At 40.2% G+C, this 22,157-nt stretch overlaps 1 protein-coding gene across 1 annotated transcript; it reads left to right on the top strand.

Moving 5' to 3' along the window:
* Positions 1 to 7,858: 7,858 nt before the first annotated feature.
* ARX (aristaless related homeobox) lies at positions 7,859 to 21,688 on the top strand. Its single transcript, XM_068265646.1, is given in 7 exon segments — positions 7,859 to 8,241; positions 9,487 to 9,999; positions 10,002 to 10,056; positions 10,058 to 10,276; positions 11,635 to 11,680; positions 14,671 to 14,999; positions 20,498 to 21,688. Coding segments are annotated over 7 exon segments (1,590 nt in total). The 5' UTR covers positions 7,859 to 8,054; the 3' UTR covers positions 20,739 to 21,688.
* The last annotated feature ends 469 nt before the right edge of the window (positions 21,689 to 22,157 follow it).

Raw genomic sequence — 22,157 nt, forward strand, 5'->3', positions numbered from 1 at the left:
CCCTCCGTGCAGTTCCGCCGGTGCAACGCGCTGATATGATACGCGCTTCGCATAGAGGTTCATTGCACAAACATTTTATGGGCAATTTTGAAAATCACCTGCGCTTGAAAAAACGCCCTTAGTGTGAACAAGCGCTTAAAAAATGTGCAAAATAAATAGTGGAAATATTTTGAATTACTTATCAGGGCTTAATTTAAGGGCATATTCACAGTGGGATGTTGCTTTTTAATGCAACTTAAAGTTGCAACTCGTCTGTGTTTAGAGGTAACGCACTGCAAGCAGTAAGTTACAACAAGGCAACATTTTTGAAAGCAACGTTAACGTTGCACTGTGTTTGACCTATAGGGTTAGCAGTGCAGTGTGGTAAGCTGCGTTATAAGACTTTATAACACAGCTCCGCAATGTGGCACTGTGAATGCGACCTTAAAGTTATTTTAAAGGACTTACGAGGCCAAAATCCTTAAAAAAGTAAAGTACTTGGAAGATGTTCAAATGCACGGAGGATGCCGTCCGCGCCCTCCGTGCAGTTCCGCCGGGTCCCCTTCCTGAAAGCGCCCCTGTGCTGATCGCGACCCCACAGGCCGGGTCGGGCTCTCATGCCGCTCCTATAATGACCGCCGGAGCTGGTCGCGGCTGCGCAGTCCGCATTGCCCCAAGTGCGGCTGCGCAGCTCTAGGGCCAACCCCTCCGAACCACGCACTGTAGCGTGGATTGGAGGGGTTGGCCCTAGAGCTGCGCAGCCGCACTCGGGGCAATGCGGACTGCGCAGCCGCGGCCAGCTCCGGCGGCCATATTAGGAGCGGCATGAGAGCCCGCCCCGGCCTGTGGGGTTGCGAACGGCACGGGGGCGCTTTCAGGAAGAGGACCCGCTGGAACTGCACGGAGGGCGCGGACGGCATCCTCCGTGCATTTAAACATCTTCCAGGTACTTTACTTTTTTAAGGATTTTGGCCTCGTAAGTCCTTTAAGCAAACTTAGTCATAAGTAGACTACCTCTTTAAAAAGAAATAAGGATTCTGATTTGCTGGTCTTAGACACAGTAGACCAGACATGCTTCAGTTGTTAGACGCAACAACAGTTCTAAAGGACTCACTATATATTACCAATATCACTAAATATTACTTATATCACTAAATATTACCTATATTACTGAATATTACTTGTATCACTAAATATGACCTATATCAGGAAATAGTACTTATAGCACTATACAGGTATATTACCAATATCACTAAATATTACTTACAGTATATCACTTAATAGTACCTATATCACTAAATAGCACCTATATCACTGCATATTACCAATATAACTAAATATTACCTATATCACTTAATATTATTTATATCACTAAATAGTACCTATATTGCTAAATAGCACCTATATCGCTGTATACTGTATTACCATTATCACTAAATATTACTTACATCACTAAATATTAGTGTCTAGACGCCCTTCAGCATATAAAGAGCAAAATGTATGCATCTGCAAATCAACTAGCAATAAAATAATCATTTTATAGCGACAGTAAACAGGAACATTTTAAGCTGAAAATGAATAATGATTATGAACTAATTCCATGTCCTGATTTTTTTTTTCTTTTTCTGGGAGCTTTGTGTTTGCATTAGTCCGCCTAAGTAAGCAAGTAGTTTTACTGTTTCTGCAGAACTACTAGCTTGAGGAAATCATAGGCTTATTGGGGGATTTATCTGCTACCACTGAGTAAATAGAAGAGATTACTTGACCTACCTCGGCATACATCATTTCCCCACAGGTGAGAATGACCCGTTACCTTAGAGTGACAGAGCCGAGGAAATGCCAGCAGACTGCTTAGTAGTGAATAGGAGGTGAAGAGATGGCTTTATCAGAATCAACATATAGAAAAAGCGCTGTTTATTCTGTACAAGTGGAGGCTTTCATAGCAAGGCTTTTTTATGCCTGGCTTTTGTGGGCTCCTGAATGGGAAACACTATGACAACTGCAAAGTACAAAAAGAAAGATAATAGGCAAATTCATCATGAGAGGCGAAAAATAAATCTACTTTGGTCGCGGTGAGCGATAACTCGTGCGTATGGAAAGTGGGCAGCGGGAAATCTCATCTATATAGAGGTGTACGGTTATGTAAAAGAAGACTATTGATAATAATGAATAGGTTTGTGTATCATTACTCTAAAGTAATGAGTCAAAGCTGCTGAATTAATCCAGCTGATGGACAAGGAGAGCGTGCAGAGAGATGGACAGATAGGGGATGATTGAGAGAGGTATAGATCGGGGGTGTAATTACATACATACACACACCATGAAATCCCATTCCCTCCAACCCTGGAGCGCAGGCACATTCAAGATAGAGGGGTACGTGGCATTAGTGTAAATAAAATACTTATGTAGAAAATAAATCCCACATTCATGATAGATATAGACGTTAGATAGATAGATAGATAGATAGATAGATAGATAGATAGATAGATAGATAGATAGATAGATAGATAGATAGATAGATAGATAGATAGATCATAGTAACCCTAGAAACCCTGTCGACTTGACATATGACAACTCACAATGATGTGTTTCATAGTAAAATACATTAGTGCAAATGGTTCAAATCTACCTACAGATATTGTAGATAGACATTTTACACCTGTCGACATCTGCATGTAGGTTTGAGCCATTGGTACTACTGTATTTTATAGATAAGTCATTATTTTAAACAACCTTGGATCCAAAGCATTAATAGATAGACAGATAGATAGATAACAGAGATAAAGATATATGAGAGAGAGATAAACATAATTGGAGATTGATGATAGATAACAGAGATAGATAGATAGATAGATAGATAGATAGATAGATAGATAGATAGATAGATAGATAGATAGATAGATATTGTCAGTTATTCTGCAGACTAAGCAGATTATAGCATACCAGTCTAACTGGGAAGATCCTATATCACATAGTGGAACCTGTAGCTAAACCAGCTTAATGATGTGGAAAAAAATACAGAAATGAAACAGTGACCGCAAAACAGTCCCCACTGAAGCAATTACACCTACAAGCCCAACGTGTGGCTTAAAGCTGCACGATTCTTCTTGGGTCTTTGAAAAGAGGCGTCATCATGACGTCATTGCCTTGAAGGAGGATTTTCCCGCAAGGAACCTATCTGCGAGGTGGGGGTCAGCTGATCTGATCACTAATCAGTGTCACGTTTAATAGGAGCCATTAGCAGCGCCACCTTTCTAGCTATAAGCCAGCTAGGTAAACGGTATTCCCTATACGTCTGCCTAGCAGTTGGGTTCAGTTGAGCAATCCTCACATTTACATATGTTTTCATAGCGCTTTGAAAGGACTGATCACAAATAACACATTACTGTTATTATTGGCAAGGCTTCGCAGGAAATCTCAAATGTTTATTTGTCCAAATATGACTGACAACAGCCCCATACAATGCGCCACGATGTATTAAACACCGGTTTGACAGGTGGGAAATAATACAGCCAGTCCCATTTCCCACAGCCTGAACCGATGTTAATATTATGATAAAAGTAACATTTGAAGAGGTTAATTTTGGCTGGCTGGAGTTAAAAAAAAAGCGAATATTGCAGCTTGTGCCCTCCTGCTTTCCCAGCGCTGCCTGTCAATCCCCAGGCTTGTTATCCTTACAAGGCATCAGTTTGTTTGGCTGATCTCAGCAAGGTTTTCTCCTACAAGTATACGTATAATTGCTATAATTCTACTGTATCATTTGGATCATTGTACTATTGTTGTTTTCTGTTCGTCTTTCTCCCTCCTAACACTGAAATAACGCGCTCCACTGTTAAATTAGCAGGTTGCGGATAGACCACAAATGAATGAAAGTTAGTTAAAAATAAATAAATAAGGCGAGAGGGAATAACTTGGCAGCATTATGACAGTGCGGGTAATCAAGGCGCATTGTCTGGGGGGGCGCCGAGCTGCACAATTGGTCGTCACAATGCCACGCAGATTCTATTGTTTAAATACATGTTTCACTGGAAGATGAGCTTAATTATGGAGCCCCGGCAGATTGCAGCCAGATAAAAACCTTTCTTTCTCCCCCCTCTCTCTCTCTCTTACCCCCTCTCTCTCCCTCTCGCCTTTTCTCTATTCTTTTAGGAGACTATTGGATATTATTTAACAAAGCTAGTTAAGGCGTTTGGATGTGTGCAATGGGCTGTTGGGTGTTCTGATCTGTGCCTTCAAGCATATTCGATTAACCCCCTACTGAATAAAAGGATGCAGAATAAGCACAGACAGTCATGACACACACAGTACACACTACCCTACCCTACCCTACACTACACTACACTACACTACACTACTGGGATGCGAAAGAAAGTACAAATTACCTGGGATGACAGGCACACACTGGTCTATCACACGAAGATACTCTACTGTAACAGGAGTAGTAGCGCTAGTGTTACAGTAGTACTACACACACACACACACACACACACACACACACACACAGATACTCTACTATAACAGGAGTAGTAGTGCTAGTGTTCTCTCTCTCTCTCGCTCTCTCTCTCTCTCTCTCTCTCTCTCTCTCTCTCTCTCTCTCTTCTGTCACACAACTTATGTACATAAATATACATAAATATAATATACACTGTACTGTCACACAACATAGTGCATAGCTAGAATAACACTCTACAGTCACACAACTTATGCACACAAATATAACACACACTCTACTGTCACACAACATATGTGCATAAATATAAAACACGCTCTACAGTCGTACAACTTATGCACACAAGTATAATATACACTGTACTGTCACACAACTTATGTATACAAAGATAATACACAATCATGTCACACAACATATGTGCACAAATATAATACACACTCTACTGTAACACAATTTATGTAAACAAATATATTACACACTCTACTGTCACACAACATGCGTGCACAAATATAATACATACACATTTACATTATCAGAATGCTAGGCAAACACACAATAGAAAGTTGCACAAACGTATTATTCTACCACACTACATATATGAACAAAAGTGATGTTATATAGACACACACATATACACTCGTATACGTAAATATATTATTGGGGTTGGAAGACACTGTACACACACTGAAGGGATGCTTTACAAACTCATGTGACACACACAAAGCACACACACAGAGATACACACGGTAATGCTGCACACACAGCCGTGATATTATACACACAAGCACACACATATACTGGGAATGTATATACAATCATGGTACAAAATACTGCAGGTAGAGATGGTATGTAGGAGAGCAGATACAAAGACAAGGTAGCAAGGCAGCAATTCTCCAGACCAACCGAGGTGTATAGAAATCCTAAGGCCTACTAGTTTATTTTTGGTTTTATTTTTTGGTTTTGTATCTTTTTTTATATTTCATTTTTTTTTCAAATACAGGCTATTTTGCTGAGTTTGTTTTTGAGTGAGTTGTTATTTATTGCATATTTGCATATATAATAAATTATATAAAACTTGGGGCATTTAAGTGTTAATGTGCAATAAGCAGACCCATGAATAATAAGTACATAGAAGCTGCATTGAATGCTGGACTATGACTTCCCAGTATTGCTGGCTTGCCTGTGGTGGGTGGCGGGTGTACAGAGAGCATCGCTTCTGCAGAGGGTACCAGAGATGGGAGAGGAGGCTGCAGCCATGGCACCGGGAGAATGGAGCACACAATCCCCATCGCACGGTGATTGTTATGCCTCTCAGGAACAGCGATAACTGAACTGGGATAAATAGAGGAAGAATAAATTGTAGACTGCTGAAGTTTGGGGGAATGGATTGTGACAATGATCATTTGGGGACTGATAGCTGTAGGCTGAGAATGAGGTCAAGGCTTTCTCCCGGGGTTAAATAGACTTTCCTGTAAAATGACATTCTCACTAGTGATAGACACAACTCGCAGATTATTGGAGGGGGGAGGCGACCAGACAAAACAAAGAAAGGTCTTTCTATTACCTGCTAAAAGGCGCGGACACTCGGAATATAGCGAGCCAACGGGCGCACTGACACATCAATATTAAGCACTTGTTATACTATCCGCTTATAGACAATCACGTATACACCTGATTTCCCGAGCACACAGCACTAATACCGGGCCTGGGACTGCCTGCATGACCCCCATAGTATCATATGCTATCAGGTACCGCCGGTATAGGGATGCTCCACATTATGAGGTGCTGCTAGTGTCAGGCACAATGCGCTGCTGATGCTAAATAGCTCTACAAGGTATATAGTCATGTATACAAATAAAGTATCTGTATTTAACTGTAATGAGAGAAAATAATTATAAAAAACGAAGTGTATATATATATGTATATATATATATATATATATATATATATATATATATATATATATATATATATATATATATATATATATATATATAACACGCCACTCGCATATATTCTCATTTGACTACTATATGGAACATTTATTGTGTTCTCATTTGGCTGCTATGTGAGCTATATGAATTACATTCTGATATATATTGAGCCTTGCATACCTCTAGGTCAGTGCAAGGCTCCAATATAGAACAGAACAGCAGCGGTAGGGGTTGTAGTGTCCCCATAGGGCAGGTGTCGCCTTTGGCGTGACAGATACACTTGACTGAGGCCAGTCTTCATAACTTCATCTTCAAGTCAGCGCTGGGAAGATGTCTGTCACACATTAGCATGTGAAAGACTTATCCAGATGTGGATTATAGTTATGAGAAGTCCTAATTATGAATCCTTGTATTTTTAAATATTCACTGTAAGCGATTCAAGTATGTCTTTGTAAAATACTTCTTTGTATTAGATACGTTGAAGTGGAAAGGGGGGGGGGGGGGGTCTGATGGTACATTAAACCTGCCCTGGATCACTTCTATCGCTGGATCCAACAGAAATGATGCTGCCTGGAATGTCACTACTAATAACTGCAGATTTTGGAGCTGTGCCTATGGAAGCTATATGCTATATGCGATCATTCTCCTAGTGATAATGACACAACCTACAGAGCCAAGATCATGTACAAAGAACTTTATTTTACCAAAAAGTCCGGTCATTCCAACATAAAAAATAACAAGCTAAAAAAAGAAAGCAAATGAAAAGCTTTAGTTCGGCTGGCATTCTATGCTGCCATTGCTACCCATCAAACTCCACATTGTTATGTCCTTGTCCAGCAGCTCCCTACTGACCATCATAATCAACAGGTTTTTATGCGGCATAATAATAACAAAAAAACGCACACAGTAATAATGTACAATACAAGCAGCTAAACACGCAAATAAGTTTAAAACAGTAACTTTGTAATAAATAATACACATCCCTGTATGCATTTTAGCCTAATCTATAATAAATCTTCAGTGAGACCCTAGACAGTTTCCCTACTCATAGTCTGTCTATGTGATCTATAATACACACCAGACGTTTATTGTTATTAATCTCCTGCGGAATACAGTCTTGTGTTTTTGTTGTGCTGGTTGTTGTTGTTTTGTACTACTGTGTACGTTAGATGTGTTGAGAGTGTGAGCAGTGCTTTGACAATATTACCCTCTGCGGTTTTGTGTCTGCCACCCCATCCTGTTCAATCAAAATAAGATTTATGTCTGCAGATTATTGGTACATCCAAATCCCATCTCACCGGGCTGACCTGCAGGTGAAAGGACTGAATATGGAACATATCACAAGCAATAATCGCATTTTGCTGATGATGAATCCATGATAATGGATGGGGGGCTCCAGTCCACGCTTTGCTGACAGCCATTGGCTAATCTGTGTATGAAGAGTAGCAGAGCTTAAGTGAGCCAATCCAGTAGCTCCTTGTAACACGTGGAGGAGAGGGGCTCAGGAGCTGAGCTGTGCACTTCACTACACTACTTGCTGGTGCCCTGATCAGGGAGAGGGGAGACAAGGCACTGATGTTGTGGGATCCTGCAAGCCCTATAGGCTCACTCACAGATAGCAACCCTGCCATTGACTGACTGCACACCCTCTGTAGCACACAGGAGAAGCAGCAGCCACCAGCAGCAGCACCATGAGCAGCCAGTATCACGAGGAGACCACTGAAAGGCCGGAATGCAAGAGTAAATCCCCCACCCTGCTCTCCTCTTACTGCATAGACAGTATTCTGGGCAGGAGAAGCCCTTGTAAAATGAGACTGCTCAGCACCCAGAGCTTACCCCCTCTGACCGCCAGGAGCGACCAGGACAAAACTTTGGAAGGTAAGATCAGCACCTCTGATGCCTCCAGCCCAGCACAGGCCTCCTCGGCTCCCTGACTTCTTTTACAACTTCTCTGTTTCACTCCATCTGATAATACTAATAGCTCTATGGAGCTGACAGGTAGGGACCACATGCACTGTCGTCGCTCACATCGGGGCTTCCTGACTATAAAACTTCAGTGCAGCTTTCATTTTTTATTACTCAGATGTATACAAATGTATTTTGTATAAAAGCAATGCCAATGTGTGCAGTAACTTTAGATTTTTGGGGAAAAGTTTTTAAATTGTATTTATAACTCATAACTAATTTAGTGCACACGTAATGAATGTATATACTGTATATATATACTGTATATATACTTCCAATGCGGAAATACCAACCAAATCATGTTTAGAGGGTATAAGATTTAATTATTGTAATGCAATATGGATATATATATATATATATATATATATATATATATATATATATATATATATATATATATATATATATATATATATATATATATATATATATATATATATTGGGATGTTTAATACCCGACGGTGTGTATGGACCGGACAGAATTCCGTTTCTAGTTCATCTGTTATTAGGCAGGAGAGTTCCATCAAGTCTACTTTGCCTTGATTCCATTCCTCCTGTTGGAGACTGGATGGTCAATGGGCATGTGAATGTGATGCTAGTCATAGTGGGCTCCCTGGGCTGTACGTGTGCCTAGCAATGTCCCTGTGTCCGTGCAGCGTGAGCTGAGCCGCTTCCCAGGCCCGTCCATGGAAAATGTTCCTCAGCTTCAGCACTGAATCCAAGGACTTGGTAACTGTATCCCCTCAGATGTGGCTTTATTAAACATATGTTGGGTTGGAGGTGAAATCTACTTGTACATGTGTTGGAAATTCCTTGTTGACAGTAATTAGAGCATTTCCAGAGGCATCCAATTACCACAATGACGATTTCAAACGTGTTGTGTTAACTGTACCATCCAACCCAATGCGGACATGCCAACCAAATCATTTTTAGGGGTATAAGATTTCATTATTTTAATGCAATATGCTAAGATATATATATATACTATAGTGCTGTTATTATTTTACTTTACACGAGCTGCTGACATGTTTAGATTTGTGTATTTGTCTGGTAGTCTCTGATTGTTGTGGACACATTTCATGTATTGCCATGAAGGTACTGTTGCAATGCATTGCTACATTTCTTAAATCTTTGTAATGTTCCTCTTCCTCTGATCAGGTTCCCCAAAGAGCAACTCTACTTTTGAGGCCGAGCTGCACCTGCCCCCCAAGTTAAGGCGCTTGTATGGACCTGTGGGAGCGGCAGGTCGGCTGCACATCCAGTCTCTGCCCGATGCCAGGTCGGCCATGCCCAGATCGGATAAAACAGACCGTCTTCTGCTTCTGGGGGGCGCAGGGGAGACAAGCTGGGACAATCACAGCCTGAAGATCAGCCAGGCCCCGCAGGTCAGCATAAGTCGCAGTAAGTCGTACAGAGAGAACAGCGCCCCCCTGCTGCGAGATGACCAAAGTCCTGAGGGTCTCCAGCAGCAACATCAGACTGGTTCCAACGCTGCTTGTCCATCTTTGCAGGACAGGCTAGGGGCACTCTCACAAAATCCAGGGGATGAGGATGAGGAAGACGAAGAGGAGGATGAAGATGAGGAGGATGAAGAGGAAGATGATGAAGCAGATAAGCAGCACAATAACAACAGCACCAGCAATTCTAGCAGAGGACTCATGAAAGAGCAGCACACACAGTTCCAGCAACAGCCGCCCCAGCCGCCGCCGCAGCAGCCGGGGTGTGGACCTGATGGGGACATGTCTCCAAAGGAGGAACTTATGCTGCACACCTCTGATGGTGATGGCAAAGATGGCGAGGACAGTGTGTGTCTGTCAGCTGGCAGTGACTCAGAGGAGGGCATGCTAAAGAGGAAACAGAGGAGGTATAGAACCACCTTCACCAGCTACCAGCTAGAGGAACTGGAGAGGGCTTTCCAGAAGACCCACTACCCAGATGTCTTCACCAGGTAACTATTAGGGGGGGGCAGGTGGGGGGAGAGGGGCGCCGTGCCATGGTGTGTCAACTGACATCCTTCATCTACACTCTGACAATTATTATTGTATAGCATATATGATCAATGCTAGGGGTAAAGGGACTGTATGTATACTTAGAATGATTGAAAACTACAGGTACCAGCATGCCAAATTACTGGATAAGCTGTGTGTTTCCCGAAGAACGCTGTAGAACACAGAACACAATATATTTATATTTTTAAGCTGTGTCATTTTCCTAACAGCTAATTCTCTCCATACTGTGCGAATGAAAAAAAAATTATATATATATATATATATATATATATATATATATATATATATATATATATATATATATATACACATACATATATATATACACATACATATATATATATATATATATATATATATATATATATATATACATATATATATATAGATAGATAGATATAGATATAGATATAGATATATATATAGATATAGATTATATATACATGTTATTTTGCTGGACATTTTATTCACAGGCGCCTGGTAATGGGTGGCACTTTAATGTCCCTTATACAACATATTATCAGCTTATTAGCATTCACCGGCACAACCTGGGCCTCCACTTTATGTCCGATGCAGTTCTAGTACAAAAGATGAGGAGTATCAATTTATATATATATCGATTTAGATAATAAATATACGATAGATAGCTAGACAGACAGACAGACAAAGTAGATAGATAGATAGTAGATAGATAGATAGATAGATAGATAGATAGATAGATAGATAGATAGATAGATAGATAGACGATACATGAATATAAGCATAGGTATGAGTGCTACAGATATATAGTATTTAGTATTTGGGGGGGGGGGGGGGGGGCGGCTCTCGAGTTGTATTTTTAGAAACACAAACACTCATCTTTCTATGGTGAATCAGAAATATTCTATAACTGTTACAATGTAGTCAGACCCCAGAGTAGAATGTATCTCTTCCCTAAGCAAAAGGCCATTGTTAGAGCAAATGTTGAATCCATAGGATTTGTATGAATGCATTGCTTAATTTCATTGTCTGGTTGTTGTTGTTGTTAGTTTTAGTATTATTTTTTTACATCGGCTGTTACATACTGCACTTTTACTCAGTCATGTTTTTTAAAGACTATTGTTAGTATTTATGAGTATTATTCATTATATTTTGTGTTTATTTTACCGCAAATTTTATTTTGCGATGTAGTAGAAATTGCTTTTGGTTTTCCATCATTTTCGATGCCGATGCATTGTAGTGGTGATTGATTGTGGGCATGCCTTTACCCGATCTCACGGTCCTGCTCTCCTCTTTCTCCTATGTTTGCTGTGTGCAGAGAGGAGCTGGCGATGCGGCTGGACCTGACCGAAGCCCGGGTGCAGGTGAGTGCCGAGACACAGGAGAGGAGAGGGGCGGCTATCGGGTGACAACAGGGCGAGGAGAGGGGGTGACTGTGTAGGGTCTACCTTACAAGACTTGCATGTAATCCCCCAGCTGCTCCTATAAACATATGTGGCCTTTCCAGCCTATTAATAGAAACTCCAATGTCACCGCTGCCTGCAATCACTGCCTAAATGCTAAACTGAAAACAAATCAATCTCCCCTGAGTCCAGGAATTAATTAATCAAACAACGTGCAATTATTACATTCCATCTTTGATAAATGAAAAAGCAAATCTGAAGGCCACTGGGGAGGCATGGCAAGTTGAGAACGGTGTCCATAGCTGCAGATCTGGCGGCTTGGGGTAAGTGAGGGCTGCCCAGATGGCATCAGCTGTGCCAGGGGGACATTGACGGCCATAGAAATACATGGCGCTTTTACGCAGGCACTGCCAAAAATAAGTTCGCTGAAGCACCCCCCTTTTTTAACGAGGGAAAGTCTTGGTTGTTAGACTAACCTGAGCAGAGCAAGGCAGGGATTTGGCCGTGATTAAGTCTCCAATAGGGCTTCATAAAAGCACACTTAGTGCTAGAACAAACAGGGCTATTTCATGGCAAAGGGCTGTTTGATTTCTCCATCAGGCTTACAGAAGGAGCTGGCTAATGCTATTTGATTTCCCATCTTTTTTGATAGCAATAACCTTGCATTGATCTAATAGCTGGCCTTGTAAGTGAGTGCAATGCTATTAGAGGTGTTTGCTGCTCCATACCAGAGTGCATTTCCTAAGCCCCGTCTCATAACCAAAGAGACGATAAACATTGGGATGCCCTGATTGCCAACAGAAAACAGATGTCTCTGGGTTGGAAGCTGAGCAAATCACTTTACAGTTACAATCATGGGCTGATAAAGCATAATAAATTCCATATGGCTCATTTAATACAGAACAGCTTCTTGCATTAGGCGGGCTAATCTGACATGTCTCTCTCTTTCTGTTGACACATTTCTCCATTGTCAAACAGGGCTGTGACAGCAGTCAGGACTGCCGGGGGACGCTCCTCGTGGGAAAGTTAAATAACTTTTAAAGAGGGGAGAAATACAGGAAAGCATTGCATGGACAGAGCGAGTTCATAAAGTGGATAGTGTGAGGCTATAGAGAATAGATAGCGGCTTCCTCTGTAGAGACAGATAGCGGCTTCCTCTGTAGAGACAGATAGCCGCTTCCTCTATTACTGCTGCCTGTATGATATCGCTTATACATCTATCATTAGTCACACACTGGATGAGTGCATTGCAGCGCTAATACGGAGTATGTGACACAAGCTGAAGCTGTATGTTCTATCCATCTATCTATTCATCATTCTATCCTATCTATCTGATTCTAACTATCTATCTATCATCCATCTATTATTTCTATAAATCTATCAATCAATCATCTATCGACTAAGGATCTATATTTCTATCTATTCATCCACAGTCATACTTCGGAGATGCTATTTTGCCTTTTTATTACAAATACTATTCTGTATAAAAACAAACAAAAAAAACATTCTATATAAATGTGATGCTTGTATGAATATTAATTAATTTGTGACTATTGTCCATTCAGAAACGCCGTCACTTAATATAAAGCGATAATTAATTATTGCTTGCACCGCTTAATAGCGCTGTGGCCATAACATTACATTTGTGCCTTTATGTAGTAGCAAAAAAAATGATTATATATATATATATATATATATATATATATATATATATATATATATATATACACTACTCTTCTCCTTTTTTATGACATCCATCAAGTTAGCGGTTTATTGCGGCAGGGAGGGCACTATACTGTATTTATATAGCGGTAATGAGGATTTTACGAGCTAGTTTAACAGGTGAACGGCATCCTGTTACCAGCACCTCATGCTTTATAGGAAAAGGCAAATACACTCCCAATGCCTCTAGCTGAGCTCACTGCTGCTGCCTACCCTTCCATATACCCTCGTGTATAAGGAATTAATACAGATCGTATATATATATATATATATATATATATATATATATATATATATATATATATATATATATATATATATATATATATATATATATATATATATATATATATATATACATTATGTATATTCCGGGCTTTGAATAATTTCCAGACCAGAGAGCCCGAGTGGCAATCTGTTCCATCGCTATAATTTTGCCCTACAGAGATATACTTGGATACATTTTTCTATTGTACTAATCATATTACAGTACAATTTTAATGATCTCTAACTCCTATAATTGCAATATCCATTATTAGCCGCGAGAAGCCAGCTGCAAAGCAGCAATGATTCAGCCCTGCAGCGCGTACAAGCCGCTGCTTCATTACTATTATTATTATTATGCCATTCTTTTTTTCCATTTCCCCCCCTTGTGTAGAACAAGCTCATCAGTAAAATAGCCATCCAGGGGCCATTATGGCATAATGCAGGCTAGTGACATCAGTAGCGCCAGCAGAATACCTCGTGGTTAGGCAATCACCTGCAGCACGGGGGCCTCTCTTATAAGTTAATCAAGCAAGACTTGATTCTATGCGAGAAGTAACTAGCTGGCATCATTGTTATGTGTAGTGGCCGCCACTGTGCTCTTTGCATCACAATTGCATCTCATAGGAAAGTATATGCGTGTATATATATATATCTTTGTTTTTTTCCAAATTATTTCTGGATGTATAGTGCAGTAACTCAAGTCAGCCCACCAGTTTTCAAGTCCACATGTTGAGTTGACTACTAATCATACAATCTTGATTGTCCAATCTTACTACTTCTCTGTAATATAAAGGGATACCTAAAGTATCTAAAGTATGTTTACTCTTCTTCTAAAGAACTTTGGTAAGATTGTACAAACAAGATGGGATCGTTAGTGGGCACCAGTTGTGCAGTAACGATGGCTGTATGGACTGGACCAGTTGGTTGCTATATAAAATGTTGTTGCTTCTTCTGGGTTACAGGTTTGGTTCCAGAACCGACGAGCCAAATGGAGAAAGAGAGAGAAGGCCGGTGCCCAGACTCATGCCCCCGGCTTACCTTTCCCGGGCCCCTTGTCTGCCAGTCACCCTCTGAGCCCATATCTTGATGCCAGCCCGTTTCCTCCCCACCATCCTGCCTTGGACTCTGCATGGTCTGCGGCTGCTGCTGCGGCTGCCGCTGCCTTCCCCAGTCTACCTCCTCCACCGGGTTCCACGTCACTGCCCCCTAGTGGTGCCCCGCTGGGACTCAGCACCTTCCTCGGGGCAGCTGTGTTTCGACACCCAGCTTTCATCAGCCCTGCGTTTGGCAGGTAAATAATACGATTTATGCTCTGTACCGTCGATGTATCTAAAGATGTTTTTTGGGAAATGAAAAACAAGGTCATATGGTGTCATACAATGACGTCACTGCACGATTCTAGGCTTTCAAGCGTTCTAAGCTTGCACAGTGTTGTAACAAGCCTATAAGGTAGTTACATGTAGAAAAAATGTAAAAACAAAAGTAAAAATGTGTAGCAAATGTCAATGCAGCTATAGTGAGTCTGTTTTAAAACCCACTTTGCATTTCAATCAGTTATGATTTCCTAAAATTTCCAAAAAGGTTAAATTTTTATTTTACATTTTTTGCAACCATGGACCCCTGTTTGGTGTACACAATGGCCACACATTCACTACTGTAATTATTAATTTCATACAGTAGAAAATAAAAATGCTACAACCTCAGGCATATTAGGTTTTCTGACTGGAGACACTATTTTTTATGAACCCCTAAAGGGAAGATTCCATATCTTACTTCTCCATTTAACAATCTAGGACTGATCTAGGGACATGTTGCAGTGGCTCTTGTAGTTGTTAGTAGTATGTGCCCAACAGAACAGTAATAAATCTGCAATAAATGTTGTTAAAATACTTGCAGAGTGTATACAGCTATCCAGGAGTAGATTTTTCCTCAGAAAAATCAGGTTACCTATAAACTAAGCACAAAACATACAATTTCTTTCAAATACTGTTTTTTTTCCTTTCTTTTTGTTTTTAAGGAATTTTTACATCATGGTTGTCATAAAAACATGTTAGTAGCTAAAGAAAATTAAGATCACTCTATTCAGATAAAGAAAGGATTATGCAGGCCTACAAGCCTTAATGGGGAACATGATATAACATTGTGCACACATCACATCACAGCAGTACAGATATGATGGAAAATGTACATTACATTCAATTATTTTCACATGTAAAAGTCTTTATTTTTGACTGGGAAGTTTCCAATCTTAGTAGCAAAAATGGGAAAATTTGTTGTCATTTTGATGAAAATATAAGCAATTTTATTCTTTTTTAAGGCCCCCTTTTATGATGATTTATTATGATGTCATAGAAAAAGAGGCCCAGCCTATTCAGTTTACATTTTATTAGAAGGGAGTGAGCAATGAGATTTGGGTTGTTTCTTTTCTGTTTAGTTGTATTTGGTTATGCTTTTGTTACATCATCAGCTCAACTATTGCTCCAGTTTCCCAACTCTCTTTATGTGGTAGTCCTGCTACAGTTTTATTTGATGCAGCTAGAAACACAAGTGGAGTTTTTTTTTAACACCTACAAAGGCCTGGTCGCTAACAGAACCCAGCGTGGAAGGTTCCACCACTGCCCTCATTCTATTTCAATTCACACTGATGGTCCTCCTCATGTAACACTGAGCTGGCTCTCCTATGCACACCAGACAAGTCTTGTCCTCTAGCAAGGTCCCACAATCAGTTCAGCGAAAATCACACTATATGCACATACCCAATGATTAGGAAACAGAAGTGTGCAGGAGGTGAACCAGAAAATGAGCTGCCGATCATTTAACCAGCAGCTGTGTCATTTTACCAGCAGCTGATTAATTGATCAGAAATTCAGGACTTTGATGAGCTCCTGTACAATCCTGCTTCCTGGGAAACAGAAATGAGCATACAGGGGGATTTTCTTCTAGCAATCTTACACAATGCACTGCAGGCCCCTGGTACAGACTGAGGACCAATCAGTTAACATTTTTAGCTGTGAGAAATGGTAGTAGCCACCATATTTCTCAGATTTATGTTAACAACAGTTGTGATGTGCAAAAAAATGTTTCCACTCTTATCATTCACCCTTTTTTACTTTCTACCAATCACCTACACAAGATGCTTTCTGGTTGGTTGCTTAGCTCCTGTGCTACTCACATCTATTGACTTCACATGTATGAGGTTTTTACATAGACACTAGATAGCTGGTGTTGTGCCAGGCTTGAGAGTTTGGGTTTGGCAGGCTTATCTCTCATTCCCATATGACTGCTTCAAATAAAATACTAATAAAGATAAAACACTGAGAGAATTATGGGTTCCTGCTAGAACTTCAGATGAAAGTCTCATGATATATGTCCCAATTAGTGTGTTTTCGGCAGACATAATTCTAATTGGAACGATTTCAAAAGTCTATTCAAGGGGGGATAAAAATAAAACAAAAACATTAACCAGGCATTTTTCATTTAGAATGTTCTGATAACCACCAGCTACTTGGCCACTAACCAGACAGTAAACATCTGGAGAGATCAGCTGGTGATGTTCTGTAAAAGGTTAGATTACTACCTTATGTATATTTGTTGCTAGCTCAATAAGTATGAGAGCGAGCATTGCATGGTATAGACCCTCCACAATTGCTGCTGATCGTTTCACAGCTCAGCTCAGAGCACCACATACTAGTATCTCTCAGTAGCTGAGCCAAGAGTCTTCAAATATCACAGCAAGCTAGAAGATGATCACAACCATGGTTAATGGAGAGTCTATAAATCTTCGTATGTCTCCTGGGCCTGTCACCTGTATTTTGGTGGCTTCTGTGGGGAGAGCAGTAAAACAGCCCTTGGAAAAGCATAATCGCGCTTCTGTCACTCAGCTTAGGATTCCAGGTCGCTGATGGATATTTGACATTCAGCTGCTAGGAAAAATACATACAACTGTTACTTCCAGCCAGAAAAAAAAGACCAGCGGCAGTGAGAAATATTGGGGCCAAGTGTTCTATCAGCACAGAGCAAGCTGACAAACGGCCCCTGCTTAGCTTCCAAATAGTTTCTTGCTTCTGATTTGTAAATGTTAAGATTTTTCATTTTTTGAACAGAATGTGGTTTTAATGAAATAGTTAAAGGTTCATTTTAACAACTACAGGAATATGGACATTATGTTTCTACATTATTTCAGAATGATTTATTTAAAAAAAAATGGGTCCAAAAATGAGAACAGATTTTCTAATGCTAAATTTGGGGACTAGTTATTTTTGGCACTCAAAATAATAACAAAAAAAAAAAATACAGATTGATTTTAGCATTGAATTATATGGTTATTCTGGGATTAGGGTTATTGTTCAGGATAATTTTGGATTTAGCTTAAAGGTTTGTGTAAGATGAAGAGTTAGGGCCGCGATTAGTGTTATGCTGGTCTATTATGGAATCTTTAAAACTGTCCATTTAATAATTTGACCAGTTTAATTTGATTGATCGCATGAGTGCCCACAAATGATCATACTTTTCTAAATGTTCTGATCATTTTTCTGTAAAAAAAAAAAAAAAAATCTGTTACTTAAAGGACAACTATTGCTTAAAAAATGTAAAATTTAAAATACATGTGTATGAAATGTACATTTGCCGCAAAGTAAAATGTACTATAAATTACTTTTTTTTACTATGTCGCTGTCACTTACAGTAGGTGGTAAAAATATGACAGATCCAACAGGTTTTGGACTAGTCCATCTCCTCGGGCAGGGCTGTCAGGGTTTTCTTTATTTTCAAAAACAATTACTGAATGAGAGTAGCTCACAACAACTGCCATAAAAGTGTGTGAGCTTGTAGGGAGGCCAATCTGCATCTTTGTATACATCCTTTCCATATAGTGTTTTTAGAAAAAAAAATAAGGAAATACGAAGAATCCCCCATAAGGAGATAGGCTAGTCCAAAGCCTGACAGATCTGTCAGATTTTTAATAGCTACAGTAGGTGAAAGCAACATAGGAGAACAGTAATTTAGTAATTTACTGTGTATTTTATTTAGGGAGAAATGTACTACTTCTAAGGATAGTTATTTTTAATGTTTAATTATTTTTTTTTGCAATAGTGGTCCTTTAACCATTCACTGTCCATGCAAAGAAAGTTTGCATTCAATTTTATGATCGATGCTACTGTGTTTTAAACTGTTCATTAGACCGTATCATTCAGGCTTGAGGAAGGGGAAAGGTTAGAGCTAGGCTTAGTAGTGGAAGGTTAGTATTGGACAAATCAGGGGCGTAGCAATAGCCATAGCAGTCATAGCATCTGCTATGGGGCCCTGGAGCATAGGGGGCCAAGGCGGTACTTAATGTGTTCGCCATTAACTTTCTTGTGTTTCTTCACCCTATTACTTGTCTCAGTGACCACGGGCTATATGCAGTGTTGCTTGCGCGAGAATGTAATATGCCCAATTAACTCGTATCCGTAGGGTAGGGGCATGTGGCATTACGTATGAGTGCCTACATCTGAGGGTCCCATTGAAGTTTGCTATGGGGCCCCATGATCTCTAGCTACGCCACTGGGACAAATTTACTGATAACACCTTCATTTTTTGGCTGGTGCCAAGAGCACAGGCACAGCTACAAAATGCTGGTGCAGAACTTAAGGACTAACAACCCTCAATATCACTTTAAATAGTTCCTGCAGGTTCTCTGGTGGTTGATGATGGAGCTTGTGGTCTTTCATCAGCTACAGATTCAAGAGTATTAACTTGAGCAATAGCTATGTGACCCGAGGAGCAAAGGGAATTTTAATGAGGAAGTGCAGTGAAGTCATCCTTTGTCCACTCCAAATCCAAAACAATTTACTGGGGAATTTAAATATATATATATCTGTCATAATTGTGTGTGTTTAGAGAGTATAGGTTCACTTCATTCACCATAAATTCACATCTCCTTCTGTAAATACCCCTGAAGTATATGCTATACATGGTTTACAGTTACACCATGCTGTAGTTACACCATGCTGTACAGTTACACCATGCTGTACAGTTACACCATGCTGTACAGATACACCATGCTGTACAGTTACACCATGCTGTACAGTTACACCGTGCTGTACAGTTACACCGTGCTTTACAGTTACACCGTGCTGTACAGTTACACCGTGCTGTACAGTTACACCGTGCTGTACAGTTACACCGTGCTGTACAGTCACACCGTGCTGTACAGTTACACCGTGCTGTACAGTTACACCGTGCTGTACAGTTACACCATGCCTTGAGGTTTTGGAAAATAATAAGACATGGCTATGCTACAGATTACAATCTATAGGTCTGAGCTAAAGTAGGGGAGGGGAGGTAAGAGGGGCTGACTTGCTAAATTCCTTCCATTTCCTTCCAAGCTTTATTGAGAATTTGAAGAAAATATTGGCCAAAGTAAAAACGTATCCTCTGGTGGAAAATATCTTCATCTCAGCTTCTCGTAGAGCAAGAAATCATGACATTTTTTAATTAATTTTGCATTTTAGTAGTATATAATGACTTTATATTGATTTATATAGAGCTGACATCTTCTGTAGTGCTTTACAGGGTACATAGTCTTGTCGCTAACTGTCCCTTATAGGGGCTCACAATCTGATCCCTGCCCTAGTCATTTGTCCATTGTAGTCTAGGGCCAATTTAGGGGAAAGCCAATTAACTTCTCTGTATGTTTTTTGGGATAGTACATGAATATATGGACTTTGATGCATGTGAATTAATGCATAATGTTGGCATGTGATGCTTTGCCTGGGTTCGATGACAAAACCACCTTTTTTTATTTTGTAGGCTGTTCTCCACGATGGCCCCCCTAACTAGTGCTTCCACGGCCGCAGCTTTGCTCAGGCAACCAAGTCCCGCTGTGGAGAGTGCAGTGCAGTCCAGTGGCTTGTCAGACCCTGCAACAGCTGCGGCAGACCGACGAGCGTCCAGCATAGCAGCGCTCAGGCTAAAAGCTAAAGAGCATGCGGCGCAACTTACACAGCTCAACATCCTCCCCGGGAACAGCACAGGGAAAGAGGTGTGCTAAGCCAAGGCCACCTCTGCTGCAAACCCACTAAGACCAAATGGAAGCTAATGCGGACCAGTGACTATTGATAGAGCATCCTTGTCTGCCTAGACATGCGATGCACCACCACAGTAATAATGAGTGTAAAAACATTATGCAGCTTCTGAGCAGTAAACCTTGGTATGTCACCCAGTGCCACCTTCCACCACTCATTTCACCATGACGTCATCGTATGTATGCACAAACTGATGTATCTGAGAAAAGAATAACACTTACCTTCCCCTCTGTTAGGCCTTCCCCTCTGTTAGGCCTTCCCCCCTTCCCCTCCCCAGACATTCCCAAAACAACACCCTTCCCAGCCATGTTCAAGTGTTTAAACGCCACACTGTCAGCCTCCTCCCTGCCAGAAAGGCCTGCAGGCCTAAACTTAACTTATGCAGGACTTAACCTTTACTACAATTTATTTTTTTTGCTGCATACATACAAAGAATTCATTTAGTTAGTACTTTTAAAAGAGCTGTATATCTCTATACTGTATTATTTTGTTTATCATACTGCAAACCAAGGTTTTTTATACCAAACCAAAGGGAAATGAACTGTCAGATTTATGGACTGTTTACATCACTAAACTGTGATTACTGATTCTGTACATAACATTGTTATAAAAAAAAAATAAGCAAAAGAGCTTTGTATATTTGAAATGTTATAAAAAGAATTGCACTCTGTGTAGTGTTGTAAAAGTTTGTCAAACTGTAGAATTCTCTGTGTTGTAGATACCACAAGGTTCCTAGCAAAAATATTTATGTACAAACTCTTTATTTAACTTATTAACTGTAGAGGTTTCCCAGGACTCCAGATTGATGCTACCGTACCTGTGTAATGTTGTTTATTGTCACCACTTTCCTATGCCCTCTAATGGGAAAGTGCACCACTCAGAATAAAGGAAAAAAATCAACTCTGTTTAACAAGAACCAGATACTGTGACATTTTCTTCCAAAAAATTGGATATTTTAAGTGCATGATATTTATTACTATGGGTGTAACTATTGATATGTTAGCTAGAGCAGATCACGTGACTGCTACAAGGATAAGAAGCCACAGGTCTGGCGTTGTTGGCACTATAGCTTTGGGTCTGGTCCTCTCAATACAAGTCTATTGATCTTTGGCGCAAAAAGCTTGACGCGTAGGTAGCTAAGGTTATTTTTAGCTTCACTTAATTTCACGTAAGGGTTTAGGCCTGGTTTATGTTGCCCTATAAAATGGACGGTTTAGCAGACCATAACAGAATGGATGAGAGCAGATGCGAATGGATCCAATGTTAACCAATAGATCTATTAACATTGGTCCATCCGAACTGATCTGTCCAGTCCGTTCCGCCGCATGGACTGCAGGTTAAAGTCTTCCGCATTCTTACGTATCGAGGGAACGGAGGAAAACTGA

Source organism: Hyperolius riggenbachi, chromosome 2 (assembly GCF_040937935.1).
Source record: "Hyperolius riggenbachi isolate aHypRig1 chromosome 2, aHypRig1.pri, whole genome shotgun sequence".
NCBI lineage: Eukaryota > Metazoa > Chordata > Amphibia > Anura > Hyperoliidae > Hyperolius > Hyperolius riggenbachi.